At 39.6% G+C, this 19,454-nt stretch overlaps 1 protein-coding gene across 1 annotated transcript; it reads left to right on the top strand.

Moving 5' to 3' along the window:
• Positions 1–3,266: 3,266 nt before the first annotated feature.
• LOC143569572 (uncharacterized) lies at positions 3,267–4,058 on the top strand. Its single transcript, XM_077055449.1, has one exon. It carries the CDS (start codon positions 3,267–3,269, stop codon positions 4,056–4,058), a length of 792 nt encoding a protein of 263 aa, XP_076911564.1.
• The last annotated feature ends 15,396 nt before the right edge of the window (positions 4,059–19,454 follow it).

A 19,454-nucleotide genomic window follows, 5' to 3' on the forward strand; every position in this document is an offset into this window, starting at 1 on the left:
ATGTTAAAAACAGGGAATGTAGTGTCCGGGTGCACTTATAAAACTTTTCAAGGGTGTAAGCCCAGACCTTTTACCGGGGCCGAAGGACCTCTCGAGATCATAAGATGGATAGAAAAGATGGAGTCGGTTATGAAGATTAGTGATTGTACCCCCGCACAGCGAGTCATGGATGGAGTATGTTCGTTTGAGGATGAAGCTTTAGAATGGTGGAACTCTTTGATCCAAAATATGGGTGAAGTTGCGGCTTACCGTCTGACGTGGGATGAACTGAAAGAATTATTGGAAGGAGTACTGTCCTAGGAATGAACTGCAAAAGATTGAATACGAGTTTTGGAAACTGAAAATGGAAGGTGCGGATATGATACATATACCTCCCGGTTCAACGCGCTGGAAAGGCTAGTGCCACGACTGGTCACGCCGGAATACGTTAGGATCGAGAGATATCCTTGGGGCTTGGCACCTGAAATTCGAGGCATGGTTACTTCGTCGAAGCCGTCCACGATTCAGTCTGCCAGAGAATTGGCAAAAACCTTAACCGATGATGCCGTGCGTATGGGAACACTGAAAGTTACGAGTAAGAAAATGGCAGACGCTGCCCCAAAAAAGAAGGATTCTGGAGCGATTTCGAAGTCAGCCGAGCAGAAGAGAAAGTGGAATGATAACTCAGGAGGACAATTCCGGAAGAGACAGAATACCGGAAGGACGTTTGTGACACTCGTCAATTTCAGGTTAACTCCGTTAACTCAAACTCCGTCAATTCAAACTTAAGATCATTGGATCTATAACGCACATCTCATTACATTTAAACTAGGGTTTAAATGACGCTTGACAACTACTACATGTGTAGTCTTTCGGGAATTGCACCGAAACGCAAACGAGTTGACGCAAACAATTGGTGAATAAACGAAAAACGTCAAAACAATAATTATGTGATAATTATGTGTTAACATATGTGTTACTAGATTATATTATCTGTGATGCTAGACAAGAAACAAGAACTAGTTAAAATAAGCTAGAAAAGTACAAACTAGAAATTGAGGGACTAAAGTGTAACGTGTTATTATAAATAATAATATTAACCTAAAACCCTAACACTCTCTCTCTCCCTCTACACCGATCGCCCCCCCCCCCCCCTCCCCCTTGTTCTTGGCTGCCGTCAACCACACACACACATACACACAAGATCTTTCAAGTTTAATCGAAGATTAAGGTGCTAGGAAGGTATAAACAACTATCCTATGTATTTTACATGCTTAATTTTGAGTTTGAATGGGTTAATTATAAACCCTAGAATCCGAAAATTATATATATGGTGTTCATATGGCTTGTTTTGATTAGATGATGGTTAATTATGTATTGATTGTTGATTTGATAACTAGAATTGATGTTATTGCATGTTAATTGCTTGTTTCTTTGATTTTGAGTTCAAGTAAAACCCTAATCATGTATGTGGTGTGTATTTGATGTGCATGGATAGTGATTATGGTGTCTAGAATGTCATATGAACGGATTATGGTCTATAGATGGTTAAAATGTTGATTTTGGATGCAAACAGTTTCTGGACAGATTGTGTCGTTGATATTCAATTGACTGTAACTAAATGTTAATGTGAAAATTGGTCGAGGTTATTAATACTACAAGGTGCAATGTCGAGTCTAGTTTCTAAGGAATATAAATTTGCAATTTTTGGACGTGTAAAAGTTAACTTTTATGATTTTACAAAAACGTTGTGCAAATCTGAATTGTGAGACCTGCTGTTAGGTTGTTTTGTAAATATTATATCTCATGAACTACAAGAGCAAATGGGTTGGTTCCACTTCTGGAAGTTAACTTGTTGAGTTAAGAACCTAACCCAATTGGTCTTGCATTTGTTGGATTTTTCATTTAACGGGAATTACAAATAACATTCTGTTGCGCATGAATTTGACTGTTGAGAGTTTGCTGTAATGTTTTGATCATTGTGAGAAGTTTATGTGGAATAAAAATACAATAAAATATGTTCTGGAAACCTAACACATGTTTGCTCTTGTGATGATTTTTGATGAATTAATTGATGAGTTATGATCTGTGAATTAGAGTAATCTTTACTACTAGTAATCTGTCTCGGTAAAGTTAGCTGCTGAACTTTGTGAAAATTCATGAAAAGTGCTAGTTGCTAGTTAATTGTTATGTTTTGACCAAATTGCCCTTGCGGGGAATAATTGCTAGATACGTACGCTATTAACACTTGACACGTAAGTAGTTACTCACACGTGTAACGTATCACAAATATGCTTGTTAATTCACACACGACTCACAAACGAACACGAAACGTATTTTTGTGCTTAGGAATTATGTGTCGGGTCTAGAGACTCGATAATAGTTCCGATACTTAGAAAAATCTCATTTTTGTGTCTTAGAACGCGAGTGAGGATTTTTCTGTGACGCACATCTCTCGGACTTTGGTTTTTAGTAATCTTCGCAAACAGTGAGTTTCACTTACCCTTTTTTTTAAACTCTTTAAACGCTTTTCACTTGGGGAAGATAACATACTCCGAAACGCTTTTAAGATTTTGTTAGTAGATTATATATCACTTGTAAAGGCTAAATGGCAAACGAAACAATTGAAGTCCTACACATCGAACCGTTTAGTATTGGAAAATAGCGAGTCACTGTTGAGTAGTACTACTGGGTTTGACAAACCCCACCCAACGCTAAACTCGACTGGAGGTCGAGTGGGTGTAATTTTGGCTAACACATTACCATGGTCTGGATGACCTGGTGGCAAGGCACTTGATAAACAGTCAGCTTCGGTGTCGAACACTTAGTAATACTTGCTGTATAGGCTAGCTACCTATCGATATATAATTGATTTAACACTATCTGGTAAACGCTAAACGCTAAACGCAAAACGCTGAACGCAGAACGCTGAATGCAAAACGCTAGACGCTTTATTTTATATAAACTTGTGAACTCACCAACCTCGTGTTGACACTTTTAGTATGTTATTCTCAGGTAGCCGAGGCGGGCGCGCGGTATAGGATCATGCATTGCTTGAAAACGCTTTTGTTTATGCAAACTATTTTAAACTGTTATCATTGGGTTTTAAGTCGTCCTGCGTGACGCAACATTTGTTTTATGGTTTTTACGCTTCCGCATTAATTACTCGTAAACATTTTGTGGTTTGAAAACTTCATTTTATGGTTTGATTATAACTAATGAATCTGATCCTGTTAGTTCACACCCTCTGACGGTAAAACTCCGTTAGTGGATTTGAGGGTGTGACAATGTTCGCAGTTAATTCAAGCGGAAACGCGAGTCAGGCGACTCAGTGCAACAGGTGTGGAAGGAGTCACGTCGGTGAATGTTGGAAATGCCTCAAGTGCAATCATTTCGGACATCAGACTCAGTACTATTTTAGCAAGGACTCATCGACCGGTTCCAGGAAGCCGAATACCTGGTGTTTTGAATGTGGAAGTACGGGACATTTCCGGAAGGACTGCCCGAAGCTTGGAAACCAGAATGCTAAAGGAAGAGCCTTCGAGTTGAACGCAAAGAAAGCTAAGAAGTATTCCTCAGTTGTCACCGGTATGTTTCTTATTAATAACAACTACGCTTACGTACTATTCGACACCGGAGCCGATCTAAGTTTCGTTTCCAAGCAATTTGAGCCCCTTCTGGGTATAGAGTCTAGTAAACTAGATACCAAATATTCAATTGAACTAGCTAATGGGAAATTAATTGAAACTGGTGAAGTTGTACGGAACTGTAATCTTCTTTTAGAAGATTATCCGTTCAATATCGACTTGTTACCCGTTGATTTAGGTGGTTTTGATATAGTTGTGGGAATGGACTGGCTATCCAAAAACCAAGCTGAGATTATTTGTTCGGAAAAGCAAGTTCGTTTGCCACTCCCAAGTGGTGAAACCCTAGTTGTGCAAGGTGAGCGAGGGAATTTAGATTCAAAGCTTACAAGTATTATGAAGACGCGTAAGATGCTACGCAAGGGTTATCCAGCGTATCTCGTAAATGTTATGGATACAAAGGCAGAAGAGCCAAAGATTAAGATATTCCGGTAGTAAGAGATTTTCCTAAAGTATTTCCTGAGGATTTACCGGGTTTACCCCCATCAAGGCAAGTTGAATACAGAATCGATCTGGTTCAGGATGCTGCATCGATAGCCCGATCTCCATATATATTAGCACCATTAGAAATGCAGGAAATGTCAAATCAGATTCAAGAATTGCTAGATAAAGGATTCATCAGACCGAGTTATTCCCCGTGGGGAGCACCAGTTCTTTTTGTGAAAAAGAAAGATGGCTCGTTTAGGATGTGTATAGATTGCCGCGAATTGAACAAACTGACCATTAAGAATCGGTACCCCTTACCGAGGATTGATGATTTGTTTGATCAATTGCAAGGATCCGGTTACTACTCAAAGATAGATCTACGATCTGGATATCACCAGCTGCGAGTTGCTGATGCAGATTTTCACAAAACCGCGTTCAGGACCCGCTATGGTCATTACGAATTCTTAGTCATGCCTTTCGGTCTAACAAATGCCCCCACTGCATTTATGGACCTCATGAATAGAGTTTGTAAGCCATACTTGGATAAATTCGTGATAGTATTCATCGACAATATACTTATCTATTCACGAACCAAAGAGGATCATGAGCAGCATTTAAAGCAAATTTTGGAGTTACTTCGAAATGAGAACCTGTATGAAAAGTTCTAGAAGTGTGAGTTCTGGTTGAGAGAAGTACGTTTCCTTGGACACGTAATTAACAAGCAAGGTATACACGTGGACCCCTAAAAAATTGAAGCACTCAGAAACTGGGAGACACCCAAGTCACCCACGGAAGTGCGACAATTTCTAGGTCTTGCTGGGTATTACCGGAGGTTCATCGAGAATTTCTCCAAAATAGCTCAACCTTTGACGCTATTAACCCAAAAAGAAAGGAAATACGAATGGACGGAAGAGCAAGAAGAAGCTTTTCATATTTTAAAGCAAAAGTTGTGTAGCGCCTATCTTGTCTCTACCCGAGGGAACCGATGGATTCATAGTATATTGTGATGCGTCTCGCCTAGGTCTTGGTTGTGTTCTTATGCAACGGGACAAGGTGATAGCATACGCATCAAGACACTCAAGGTACATGAAAGGAATCATACAACTCACGATTTGGAGTTAGGAGCTGTTGTGTTTGCCCTCAAAATCTGGAGGCATTATCTGTATGGGACAAAATGTACCATATTCACTGATCATAAATGTCTTCAACACATTTTCGACCAGAAGGAATTGAACATGAGACAACGTCGATGAGTAGAACTGCTCAATGATTATGACCGCGATATTCGCTACCACCCAGGTAAAGCGAATGTTGTAGCTGACGCATTGAGTAGAAAGGAGAGAGAAAAGCCTTGGCGTGTTCGTGCATTAGGACTAACCAATCAGACGAGTCTCACTACTCAAATCCGTGATGTGCAACGTGAAGCTTTAAAGCCAAATAATTTGAAGTATGAGAAGTTGCGAGGACTCGAAGCTGTATTCATGGAAAAGTCAGACGGAGCATTGTACCTAATTGATCGAGTTTGGGTACCACTCTTTCGAAATCTACGTAGACTTGTTCTAGATGAAACGCATAAGTCTAGATATTCAATCCTCCCAGGATCAACCAAGATGTACAAGGATCTCCAAGAGCATTATTGGTGGCCCAATTTGAAAGGAGACATAGCCGTTTATGTCAGCATGTCTGACATGCTCCAAAGTAAAGGCCGAGCATAGAAAGCCACCTGGACTTTTGTAGCAACTAGAGATCCCACAGTGGAAATGGGATAATATTACCATGGATTTCATAACCAAGCTGCCAGTTACGCCGCGGAGCCATGATGCCATCTGGGTAATACTAGACAGATTGACCAAATATGCTCATTTTATACCCATTCGAGAAAAGGACAGAACGGAGAAGTTGACCCAGATTTATCTAAAAGAGATTGTATCCAAGCATGGCATATCTGTCTCAATTATTTTCGACAGGGATGGTCGTTTTTTTTTCTCATTTTTGGCAATCTCTCCACGAGTCTTTAGGAACTCTCTTGGACATGAGCACCGCATATCATCCTCAGACAGATGGTCAAAGCGAAAGAACCATCCAAACATTGAAGGACATGTTGCAAGCATATGTCGTCGATTTTGGAAAAAGTTGGGACACTTATCTGCCTTTAGCTGAGTTTTCCTATAATAACAGTTATCACTCAAGTATTCAAGCTGCACCGTTCGAAGCTTTTTACGGGAGAAAGTGTTGATCTCCCCTCTGTCGGGCAGAAGTCGGAGAGAAACAGCTTACAGGACCTGAAATTATCCAAGACACCACCGACAGGGTCTTTCAGATTAAGGACAGGTTAAAAGTTGCGGCCGACAGACAAAAGAGTTATGCTGATAACCGCAGGAGACCGTTGGAATTTCAAGAAGGAGACCGAGTGTTGTTAAAGGTTTCGCCTTGGAAAGGAATAGTCAGATTCGGAAAAAGAGGCAAGCTAAGCCCCCGATTCGTTGGACCATTCAAGATTATTCAATGTGTAGTGCCAGTAGCCTACCGATTAGAGCTACCTTCAGAACATCGTGGGATACACAACGTGTTCCACGTATCAAACCTGAAAAATGCCTTTCTGAAGAATCGCTGATTGTTCCTATTGAGGACATCCGAATCGATGATAAGCTTCGATTTGTGGAAGAACCTATTGATGTTATGGATTGGAAAATCTAAAAGTTAAGGCGTAATAAGATTAAGCTGGTGAAAGTGCGTTGGAATTCTATACTTGGTCCCGAGTTCACGTGGGAACGACAGAATCAAATGAAGCGTAAATATCCTCACCTTTTTCCCGTAGATTCCGAAACCTGTACCTCATCCTAAATTTCAAGACGAAATTTCTAAAAGGATGGGAGAATGTGACGACCGTCGATCTGGTAATTACCGTAAACGTGATTAAATAGTAATTAACAAAATAAATATGATTAAAAAGTATTTTTTTTATTTTTATATGAGTTTTAAAATATAAAGCTTGAAAAAGCTGAAATTTGTCACGTAGTGGGCACTGCGCAGAATGACACCAGGTGACGACTTAGAAACAGATAAAATCATAAATGTGACAAAATGACCTCGAAAAATCAAAAATAATATTGGAATATTAGAGATAGCATATCAACTTAATTTTAGAAGGTTTGAATCGCAAAAATTAGAAAATAAGCGATCAAGAGTCAGTAGAGGACACAGTAAGAGCCAACCGTCAAATTTCTCAGAAAAATCAGTTTTAGGCTGTTACAGACCGAAATTCAATTTCGTTTAATGTCTGACAAATAATTATTAGAAACGGAGTTCGTTTGTTCCACCGAATATTACTTTACGTTAATTTTTACCACCGAAACTTACCAGATAAAATTTAATAACCAACCTTTCCCCCTACCTCAAAAATGGCGGCCAACATATAGCCACCCCACCTCCCATCTTGGCCAATCAACAAATTAGACAATCATTGTAAAGATATTTTGTTTATATTTGGAAGAAATTAAATTAACCATTTAAGACCCTCCCCACTTCCCCATGAAACACCCCACCCCTTCTTCTTCTTCCTCCCAAAACCGGCCTCCCCCTATCTCCCTCTCCACCACCACCTCTTTCAAAATTCAAGAATACCTATATTATACAAGTTAAAGGCTTTCTATGCTAACATAATCAAAGGATAGGATCAAGAGAGCTTAGGAAAGAGTTTAAGCACATTCAAGCCCTTGTTTTCTTCTCTTGAACCTCTAATCCGAAACCCTAAGGTAATGTGGTTAAACATTGGATGTTTTTGCTTTTATGGATTAGTTAGAGCTTGATAATAATGATTTTGGTCACAAAAATGCAAAGTTCGATTTTGATTTATGCATGCATGTATGGCCATGGGTTTGTGTGTGTGTGTGTGTGAGAGTAATTGTTTTGCTTGATAATAACATGGGTTATGGTCACTTGATAGATTGATTTCACTTAGTTATATGGAACTTGAAAGAGTTTGCTAAAAGACTTTGTTAGAATAATAACTTAACATGAGTCTTGGTTGTAAAGATTGAAATGGAACATGGATGAACCCACCCCCATGGGCCGTGAGCCATGGCTTGGGGTCGGGAATGACTCTAGTTGGTAAAATATGGACTACATGATACTATAATAATCTCTATTGCTAAACCCACTTGATTAAACTTTAAAGATATACATGCATAAAGTTAATATTGATGATTGTTTGAAAAGTGACTTTTGAAAATATCTTGATAATGGTGATAGACAAGATAATGAGTACATAAACTTCTTGTTGGATTAATACATGATTAAGTTGTTAGTTAGGATATTGTGTCTCATGTGGCATGAATTGAATAAACAAGTTGTTACTAATGACAAACATGCTATTAAAGGAAACTTTATTTTGATGAAATTTGTGGTTTAAGTTTTAATGGTCACTTGATACATGCATACATTAGTAGCTTATAATACATGCTTAGGAATGTGTTTATAAACATTTATATGAAGAAATATTAAGTTGTTAGAGATTTGCAAGAACCGACACTTACTAAAACAAGAAACTTTATTTGGTTAACTAGTAGAAAAGATGAAACAAGCTTACGAAACAAGTTGGATTGATTTTTGTCAAACTAGTTGAATAAGATAAAACATATAATATATATCTTGATGCTTTAGAACTTGAACTAGATTAATATATGATTTTTTTTACAAAGTTACTAAAATAGGAAACTTTATTTGAAACTTGAAGCTAAGGCTTGAGCATGGATACTTGGATGATTGTTTGATGTGTATTAAGTGTTGTATGATGATAAAATACCTGTTATTATATGATTAATTGTTTTACATGATGATTTGATTTGATAATATAGCTTGTCAGTGATATTAACGGTCGGAAAGTTCGACTTTTAAAGTAAACCGACAAGGGGTTTTCGGGACTGCTTTGAATCAGCCCCTAAAACCATATTATTCTTATATTTAACATAAGTTAAAGTATAAGAAAAGGTCAAGAAAGCAAAACTTGACTCTTACACGATTCGTGTCGCGAAAACCGACACGAAAATGTTAAAATTGACGTTTTTGAGAAAATAAAACAAAAAATAAAAACCATGACATTTTTATGAATAAACATATGAAACTTGACTAAAATCATACATAACCTGATTTTTGGTAATTTTAAATCCAAGTTTTATACGAAAAGTTCGTCTTTGAAAGCAAAACCGTCAAAACCGTCAAAAACCGTTTAAAAGTAATAAAATGGCAAGAGTTATATTTTTCTAAATATTCCAGCAACCAAAATGTTACTTTCACAATTTACATAATATTTTATTATTTAATGAAAATTTATTAGATCATTAATAAGTAATTCTTTACTTGTGTAATCGATAATTGCTAAGTGATTGAATAAGAACCTTGTGTGCTTGTATGCTTGTGTGATCACTTAGAATGAGGTCATATAGGAAAGAGTCGTCACTGAATCATTCAAAAATAAGCTATAAAAAATTAACAAACTTGTACTAATTCAGGACACGAGATTTTAGACAATTTATGGAAGTAACAGTGAGTTTTCTCTACGCCCCCCTCTTTTTAATTGTTTTATAAATTGTTTTGGGGAAAAGCATATTTATGTTGATATATATATATATATATATATATGTGTGTGTGTGTGTGTGTGTATTGTACTGTTTTTGTTGTATTGTTGTTAGAAAACGCGAATTGTTTTACAGATTGTTGTTAAAGTGGAACGAATCAATTTGGTTAAATAACTGTTAACTGGGGTAACGGACACAGAAATGTTGGTAGATCTATCGGGGTGACGCCCCCCACTTCCATTCGCGTTGGGTTAAAAGTGGGAATATTTTTGAGTATGGTATGTTTCGAGTTATCAAATTGGCAGTCATACACGCGTTGTACTCTTAGCTAGTTTACAATTAACACTTTTTTGTGTAAAAGGCAATCCGTTGGTCATTAGAGTATCGTGTTTGGTACTATTATGTGTACCGTGTGTGATCGGTATGGTGTATGTACCGTGTTTGATCGGTACCGTTGGGGATATGGTAGGTTGCAAACTATTATATTCTCCTGTGTTATTATATATACATATATATATATATATATTTATACGAAAACTGTTTTTATCGAGAATCTCACCATCATTCGTGTTGACAAAATTATTTTAATATGCTTTTTAGGTAAATGAGGATTTCGCGAGGAGGGAGCAGGAACGAAGTGTCGGTGTTTGAATAAGATGTTGTTTGTAATATATTAATGTTTAAATAACGTTATCCGTGTCTCTAGACACGCAAGACGCTGATATTTTAAATAAAAATTTTTATTTTAATATAAATAAATTGTGTTGTATTGTGATTGGCTAACGGCGTCTTCCACATCCCGAAAGGCTTAACCTAAGTCTTCCGCTGATTATCATTATGGTTTTCGGGGTGTGACATTTTAATGCCGGGTATTTCCCTGCAGGGTGTACCGGTGATATTCGTGAAGGAGAGAGACAGAAATACGAGAATGTGCATAGATTACTACGAGTTGAATAAGCTTACGGTGAAGAATAGATATTTGCTGCCACAAATTGATGATTTGTTTGATCAAATGCAAGGTGCTAGTTGGTCGCAAATAGAACTTAGAGCAGGCTATCATCAGTTGAGAATGAAAGAGGCAGACATCCCTAAGACAACGTTTTAGACATGATATGAACACTAAAAGTTCTCGTGATATCGTTGGGGTTGAAGAATGCTCCAACAACACTTATGGTTATGATGAATAGGGCATGTCATCTGATTTCGGACAAATATGTCATTGCCTTCACAGACGATAGTGAGAAGTCCAACCATGCTGAACATTTGAGAGAAGTGTTGGAAACGCTGAAGAAAGAGTATTCGTATGCTAGATTTTCAAGGTGTACCATTAATACATGTCCTAAGAGTTTGGATATCTCTTCAAGCTAAAAGAAAGGAATATGAGGCAAGAAGATGGGTAAGGCTGATAAAGGATTATGATTGTGAAAACAAGTATAATCCCGGTGAGGCTAACGTGGTCGCTGACGCGCTAAGTCACAAAGTTGAAGAGGTTATCACGATTAAGTCGTATAAATTAGTTAGAACTTCAGATTTCATGAGCGAGATCCGCGGTACGCAATAGAACTTATAAAGAATGAGAGCAAAATAAAAAAGAAAAGGAATGAATTATCGGGTTATATAGAGATTTGAAAGATAATACTTATGATGTGAGAATCAGATTTGGTTGCATGTGGATTCGTTAGACGTGCGAGATCCACCAAGATGTATCAAGACTTGTGGATAGAATACTAGTGGCTTAGTATGGAAAGCGCAGTGATAGGATATATCAGTATGCGTTTGACTTGCTTGCAAGTCAAGGAAGAACATTAGAAGTTGCATGGAAAGTCATGGTTTAAGTTTTTGAAGTTTTTAAATCGGTTTTATATAAATTTCATTTTTAAGCCGAAAAACGACCGTTTTAACCTCGTTTTAAGCCGAATTAAACATTTAACCGAAAAACGAACTGAACCAGATTATCCAAAACATTATCCGGATTACGAGAATCTGAATATGTGGCTTAATATGGAGATGTGGGTCCCACCCCACCCTCCAAATGGTCCGATCGGAAACAAGGGTTTCCATACCCTTATTATTTTCTTTTTTTCATCCAACACATTCATCAATCTTTCAACTCTCTCTCAACCTTTGAACTAAAACCCGAGATCCTAGCAAGAAAACCGAGGTAAAGATCGTGTTATGTACGTGTTTATCTTCGTTTCTTGAGTTTAATTTCAAGAAAATGAGGTTTCAAGTGAAAAAAGGGTGAAAACCCGAGATGAAACCGATTCTTGCATGATCAAGTGATGTATACGGGTTATACAAGGGATCTTGGTCCAAGAAAGGAGTTAAACGAACCAAAAACGAATTTTTACGGTTAAATCTTTGTTTTTATATCATAACCGAAACCATGAAAGAAATGGCTTGATTGTGGGTGTAACTTGCTTGGTGTGGTGTTATTGTGCTTGAAGGTGTTGTATCTAGTTGATAGCAAAGGCTAGAAAGCGAGATCCTTGCGATTAGAAGCTAGAAACACAAGGTAGTTCGGTTTTTGTGTGATGATTAAGTTTTGGACAGATTGTGACTCGTTTAGAGTTAGGTCATGAAATTTTACAGAGGTGTTAGATATATGAAAATATGAGTTCTGTGAATTTTTGGTAATTTTTGGACAAAGGATGAATATTAATGCTCGGTTTTGGCCAAAAATGGTGAAAAATAGTTAAATATCATGAAAAATTCTGGAAAATTTCAGATAAGCTTTTTATAACATGTATAAGTCACACACAAAATTTGGGGTCAGTTGGAGAAGTCTAAGTAGGCTTTTCGGTTAAACGAGTTCTAGGATTTTCTAGCTCGGTTTTAGTGAAAATGGCATGTAAAACGAGATTTTGGTTCTGGAAAAATTACAGGGGACTATGTCAATGGGAGGGGTCATCCAGGAAAAATTTGGGATTTTTCTAAGATTGTTTGGTATTTACGACATATTTAGTGTTTAAATGGTGTTTAAAAATAGATAAATAAATTTTAAATATAAAAATTAATTCTGGAAATATTTTTATAAAAATCCCCACTGTCAAAAAGTGATTTTTGCAAAATTTCAAGATCCGAGTCTAAACGGATAATTATTTGTGCTAAAAAGAAGATAAAAACAAACTTTTAAAGCTTAAAACGCGTAAACCGGTAAAGTTCGCATAAGCGAGCTGACTGGTGTATAAAAACCCTAAAAATGGACTATTTTCATATAACTAAGCTAAACAAGTAAAAATAAATCATCCGAAAATAATTCGGATGATTTGAGTAATTTTTACCCGATTTAACAGTTTCCGGTGCGCTAAAGACGGAAACGGGTCCCGCGGCCAATCGGGGCGCCTAAACCGAGCTCTAATTTCACAACTTTAAATAAAATATCAGTCAACCACTATTTTCGGGTCGTGTGTGACCAAACTCATTTTTGAAACGTAAAAACGGACAACCGTGCTAGACACGCAAATCGGGGAAAACAAAATAATAGTAATTTTGACTGTTAAACTCTAAACGAATCACAATCTGAGTCCAGAAAATTGTTTCTGGGTTAAATTTGTATTAATAGTGATTGTATAGTAACGAATTTAGGGATCGTATTACAGATCCGGGCTAATAGCTGGTGTACTGTGATACCTACTTGTTGCGATAAGGTGAGTTTCACGAGCCCCTTTTTCTGAATTGTTTTTAAATATTTTCCCGGGGCGGAAGCATGTTACTACTGAAATGTTTAAGTACATACTGAACGCATGGATTTGCGTGGATTTATATATATTTTATTGTACGGGAATCGTACGGAAATGTACTAAGATGGTAATTGTCTGAGTTGCTAACATTCTAAGGCCCCGGAACACGAGTGATTAACTGAAAGCCGGTAAAGTGTGGATAGTACTATTGGTCTGACAAACCCAACTGGTCCGGCATGGAATTGCTGATGTATCCCAGCCAGTTGCACATGTCTATATTGGGTGTTATATTTATTTTGCTATGTAATGTTAGGCATAGCGGTTTGGGGCAGGTTCGTGGGCGGAGTATGCCACGGGGTTGTGTGTGATAGTCAGAGGTTTCACTTGTGGGCTCAGCATAATTACATCGCTAATATATGATTTATCATAGTGATTTGTCAATGTTTATTTACATTAGTGAAACTCACCAACTATTCGTAGTTGACCCGTTTTCTTTCCATGCTTTCTAGGTACTCCCAAACTGGAATAAGTGCTACATACTTGATGATGCGTGCTTTTTGTGGAAGCTTAGTGATCATTTTGTATTAATTATGTTAATGTAATGTTGGTAAAACTTATGTGCTATCGCCTAGACGGTAACTAAACTCGGAACAATGTAATATGATGTGAATTAATGTAGTGGTGTTTTCTTTATAAGCAATGCTGTTGATATCAGATGTGTCTGTTGCATCCCGTTTACGTTTCCGCTGCGGTTACGGGGTGTTACAGAACTTGGTATCAGAGCCATTGGTTATAAAGAATTAGGATGTCTTTAAAAGATACCTAAAATATAACCAGTAGCTCAAGTATTATAGGATCTGAATATCAACTAATAATATATAGTGACGAGATCTGGATGAACTTGGATGGACAAGTGAGTTATTATGGTCCGGAACATAATAACAGACTTGTCCGCACGAGGGAATTCAGGGGAAGTCACGGGGAACATTAATAGGTAAAATCGGCAACATATGTGTAAGTATATGATAATATTTTTATGTGACAAGGTTTTATAAGTGTGTGTATATTAATTTAATGATGATTTACATTATAGAAGGAGCTATATGTTTGCTAACTTGTGTGGGGTACCCCTAGGCCGGAGAGGGATGAGCGTCCCTCCTCCGAGGCTGCATGGCTTCGAGTGCTCCATGAGCAGGTGGTTGATCACACCGTCGCTTTGACGGTGGGAATTTAGAGGAGGAATCACTTGGCGGACTGCGTACTGGACAGCCAGTACGCGATTGGCCAGCTGAGGAGGGAGGGTGCATACTCCCAGTGGATGATTGACCGGATGGAGACACGGATCCGGGGTTTGATGGCGGTGTTAGTGGTGATGGTGGCAGTGATGGTGTGGTTGGTATACCACCATGTTTAGTCATGTTAGGGTGGCAGTAGTCAAGGTCCACTTTTTGATACTCTGTGTAAGCAGTTAGTGGCGATGCTAACATAGAGTGAATCTTGGGTAGTTATAGTACAGCCACTAGCCCATAGGGGGTCTTTTTTTTGGGAATATCATTGTAGATACTTTTGGTGTATCATTCAAGCACTGACCCATAGCGGGTTATGTCGAAATGATGCCGATGTAGGACCGATGTATGAAAACTTGATCTATGGGCTGATGTTTAGGAAATGTGTACTGATGCTTATGTAATATGTACTAATGTTTATTAATGAATAGAATATGTGTTGTGTATTGAGATTGGAAATTGTATTAATTATATGTATTTTCTTAATGTTGTGTAGAATGGCACCAAAACGGTCAGCTCAAATGTCAGAAGTGGATGTGAGTCGTCTGATTGCTCGGCAGTTAGAGGCGGCGATACCGGATATAGTATCGCGCATCGCTGCCAGTATTAATAATACGACCAATCCAGACCCTGCGAGCAATCAAACGACCACCAATAATGATGGGGGACAAAATGTTAATCCTCCACAGAACAATAACCCGATTCCAAGTAATGACGCACCGCCTAGGGTGGTCGTTACAGACAGTAATGGTCCTATACCTAGTGTAGAAACAAACCGCACTGAGCCGACTCCTGCCGCAAAGGTGTGTTCAATCAAAGATTTTATGTTGTGCAAGCCCCTAGAATTTAGCGGGTCGGAGGGACCAAATGGGTTGGTTAAGTGAATTGAGAAATTAGAGGCCGTTGTAAACATCAGCAACTGCCCTGAGGATTACGTTGTTAAGTATGCTACTTGCACGTTCACGGACCATGCCTTGACATGGTGGAACACAATAGTGCAAACTCGCGGTCAGGCAGCGACAAATCGCATGACCTGGGCAGAGCTCAAGGCCCTTGTACTGGAACATTTCTGTCCGAAAAACGAACTGCAGAAATTAGAAAACGAATTGTGGAACCTGGAGATGCAGGGGGCAGACCACTTGGGTTACGAACCGATTTAATGAGTTGTCACGATTGGTGCCATGGTTGGTCACCCCAGAGTCAAAGAGGGTTGAGCGTTATATATGGGGACTAACTCCAATAGTAAGGAGTATAGTCAACTCTGGGGGACACAAGACGTTTGAGGGTGTGGTGACGCAAGCTGGTATCGTCACGTACGATTTCTTGAGGAGTGGGTCACTGAAGGTGGCAGGAGAGTCTGCTGGGGGAAAGCGAGGTACGTATGATAATAGGACCCAGGAGAAGCAGTAAAATAAACGTGCTAGGCCCGCTGCCCAGAACTACGCCATGACTAGTTCAGGCGGAAGGCAGGAATCGCAGAAAGGGACGTTCCCTAAGTGTGGGAAATGCAGTTACCAGCATGGTGGCGTGTGCAAGGAGGTAGTGTGCCACCGGTGTGGCAAGAATGGGCACTACGCACCGAGTTGTAGGAGGAACCTGAACAATCTGAACCGACAACCGCAACCTATCCGTGCGCAGCCATTTAGGACCCAACCAGCCCGACAACAATACCCACAAGGAAACCAAATGATGACCACCAGCCGTGCTTGCTTTGAATGCGGCAGCACAGATCACTTCAAAAGAAACTGTCCGAAACTGAACCAGGGAGGAAATGGGAGACAAACCGTGGGTCAGGCATCGTCGTCCAATCCGTCGAGAGGCCGAGCATTCGTGATGGGGGCGAACGAAGCACGCCAGGACCCCAGCGTAGTGACAGGTACATTCCTCGTCTCTGATCATTACGCTTCTGTATTATTTGATACAGGCGTCGATAGAAGTTTTGTTTTTGCTAAATTCCTATCGATAGCAAACCTTCCGATTAGTGAACCCATAGAACCTTATACCGTAGAAGTCGCTAACGGTAAAACCATGATAGTTAATCAGATAGTTCAGAATTGCCCTTTTATTCTGAACGATCAATCCTTCCTGATTGACTTATTACCGGTAGAATTAGGTAGTTTTGACGTGATAATGGGAATGGATTGGTTAGCACGTAACAAAGTAGAAATAAACTGTGAAAAGAAAATCGTCAAGATCCGGGTGTCGGGTGACGAAGAGGTGTTAGTGCAAGGAGAGAAGTCGGGCACAATGATACCATTTATATCCCCCCTCAAAGTGTTAAAATATATACGACAGGGATGCGTGGCGTATCTAGCGAGTTTGATAGCCACAGATTCTGAGGAGAAACGGGTGGATGATATCCCGGTGGTACGCGAATTTCAACAAGTTTTCCCAGAAGAACTTCCTGGATTACCGCCAACCCGACAGGTCGAATTCAGAATCGATTTATTACCTCAAGCTGGCCCTGTTGCTAAAGCACCCTACCGACTTGCACCGTCCGAGATGCAAGAATTATCCAATCAGTTGCAAGAATTGTTGGATAAAGGATTTATACGTCCTAGTCATTCCCCGTGGGGTGCACCTGTATTATTCGTGAAAAAGAAGGACGGGAGCCTTAGAATGTGCATTGATTACAGGGAGTTGAACAAGTTAACAATCAAAAATAGGTACCCTCTTCCTCGAATTGATGACCTGTTTGACCAGCTGCAAGGGGCGAGCTATTTCTCAAAAATCGATCTTAGATCGGGATACCATCAGATTAGAATTCAGGAAGAGGATATCCCAAAAACCGTATTCCGGACTCGCTACGGCCATTACGAGTTCTTAGTTATGCCTTTCGGGCTAACAAATGCGCCGGCAGTGTTCATGGACCTCATGGATCGAGTCTGTAAACCCTACCTCGACAAATTCGTCATCGTGTTTATTGACGACATTCTGATTTACTCGAAAAGTAAGAAGAGCACGAGCAACACTTAAGAATAATTTTAGAGCTTCTGGATCAGGAGAAGTTGTATGCAAAATTCTCCAAGTGTAACTTCTGGTTACAGGAAGTGCAGTTCCTCGGTCACGTTGTAAACCATCAAGGAATACACGTTGATCCGAGTAAAATTGAAGCAATTAAGAATTGGCAAGCGCCTAAAACGCCAAAGGAAATCCGCCAATTCTTAGGCTTAGCTGGATATTATCGGCGATTCATAGAGAACTTTTCCAGCATCGCCCAACCATTAACTCTCCTGACTCAAAAGGATCGAAAGTATGAATGGGGAGAAGAGCAGGAGATGGCGTTTCAAACGTTAAAGCAAAAATTGTGCCAAGCGCCGATTTAAGTCTCCCCGATGGAAACGATGGTTTTGTCGCGTATTGCGACGCATCGCGTAGAGGGTTAGGATGCGTGTTGATGCAGAATAATAAGGTTATAGTCTATGCTTCCCGACAGTTAAAAGTACACGAGAAAAATTACACTACTCACGACTTAGAACTGGGAGCGGTTATCTTCGCACTTAAAATCTGGAGACATTATCTCTATGGTACGAAGTGCACCATCTTCACCGATCATAAAAGTTTGCAGCACATATTCGATCAGAAAGAACTGAATATGAGGCAACGAAGATGGGTCGAGTTGTTAAGCGATTATAACTGTGACATCCGTTATCACCCAGGCAAGGCTAACGTCGTAGCCGATGCCTTGAGTAGGAAAGATCGAATTAAGCCATTGCGAGTGCGAGCACTGGGGATGATAGTCCAGTCGAACCTTTCGGACCCGATCCGAGTCGCTCAACGTGAGGCGTTGAAAGAGGAACAATTGGAGAAGGAGGGACTTTACGGCAATGAGAAGAATTTCGAACAGCGCGTGGACGAAATTCTTTATTTCAAAAATCGGATTTGGATCCCGACCCTCCATGACCTTCGTGAATTAATCATGGACGAAGCACATAGATCGAAATATTCCATACATCCGGGATCGGATAAGATGTACAAAGATGTGAAGGAGTTCTACTGGTGGCCGGGTATGAAAAATGATATTGCAACGTATGTCGGTAAGTGTACAACTTGTGCGAGAGTTAAGGCGGAGCACCAAAAACCCTCAGGGATGTTACAACAACCGGGAATTCCCGAATGGAAGTGGGAACAAATCACGATGGATTTTGTAACACATCTTCCTAAAACGTCCCGAGGACATGATGCAATTTGGGTAATCGTGGATCGATTAACCAAATCGGCACATTTTATCCCGATTAGTAATAATTATAACATTGAGAGGCTCGCGCAGATTTATATAAATGAAATTGTGTCTCATCATAGGATACCCATCTCAATCATCTCCGATCGGGATAGTCATTTCACCTCCAATCTTTGGCAAGCGGTGCAAGAAGCGCTGGGAACGCGTATGGATCTAAGCACAGCTTACCACCCTCAGACCGATGGTCAGTCTGAGAGGACCATCCAAACCCTAGAGGATTTGCTTCATGCATGCGTACTGGATTTTAAGGGAAATTGGGATCAACATCTCCCACTCGTTGAATTTTCCTATAATAACAGTTACCATAGCAGTATAAAGGCAGCGCCTTACGAAGCATTGTATGGTCGGAAGTGCCGATCACCACTCTGCTGGACAGAAGTGGGCGACACTCAGGTTATTAGATCGGACCTGGTCCAGGAAACGACCAGCAAAATCCTTGAAATTAGGAACAATTTGAAGGCCGCGCGGGATCGGCAGAAGAGTTATGCCGATACCCGTAGAAAACCGTTTTCATTTGAGAAGGGTGATAAAGTGTACTTGAAAGTATCGCCTTGGAAGGGTGTAGTCAGATTTGGGAAGGCAGGGAAGTTAGCCCCGAGATATATTGGACCATTTAATAT

The sequence above is a fragment of the Bidens hawaiensis genome, unplaced genomic scaffold (assembly GCF_021521415.1).
Source record: "Bidens hawaiensis isolate Kalapana, Puna unplaced genomic scaffold, B.hawaiensis_p1.1 tig00024618_1, whole genome shotgun sequence".
Lineage (NCBI taxonomy): Eukaryota > Viridiplantae > Streptophyta > Magnoliopsida > Asterales > Asteraceae > Bidens > Bidens hawaiensis.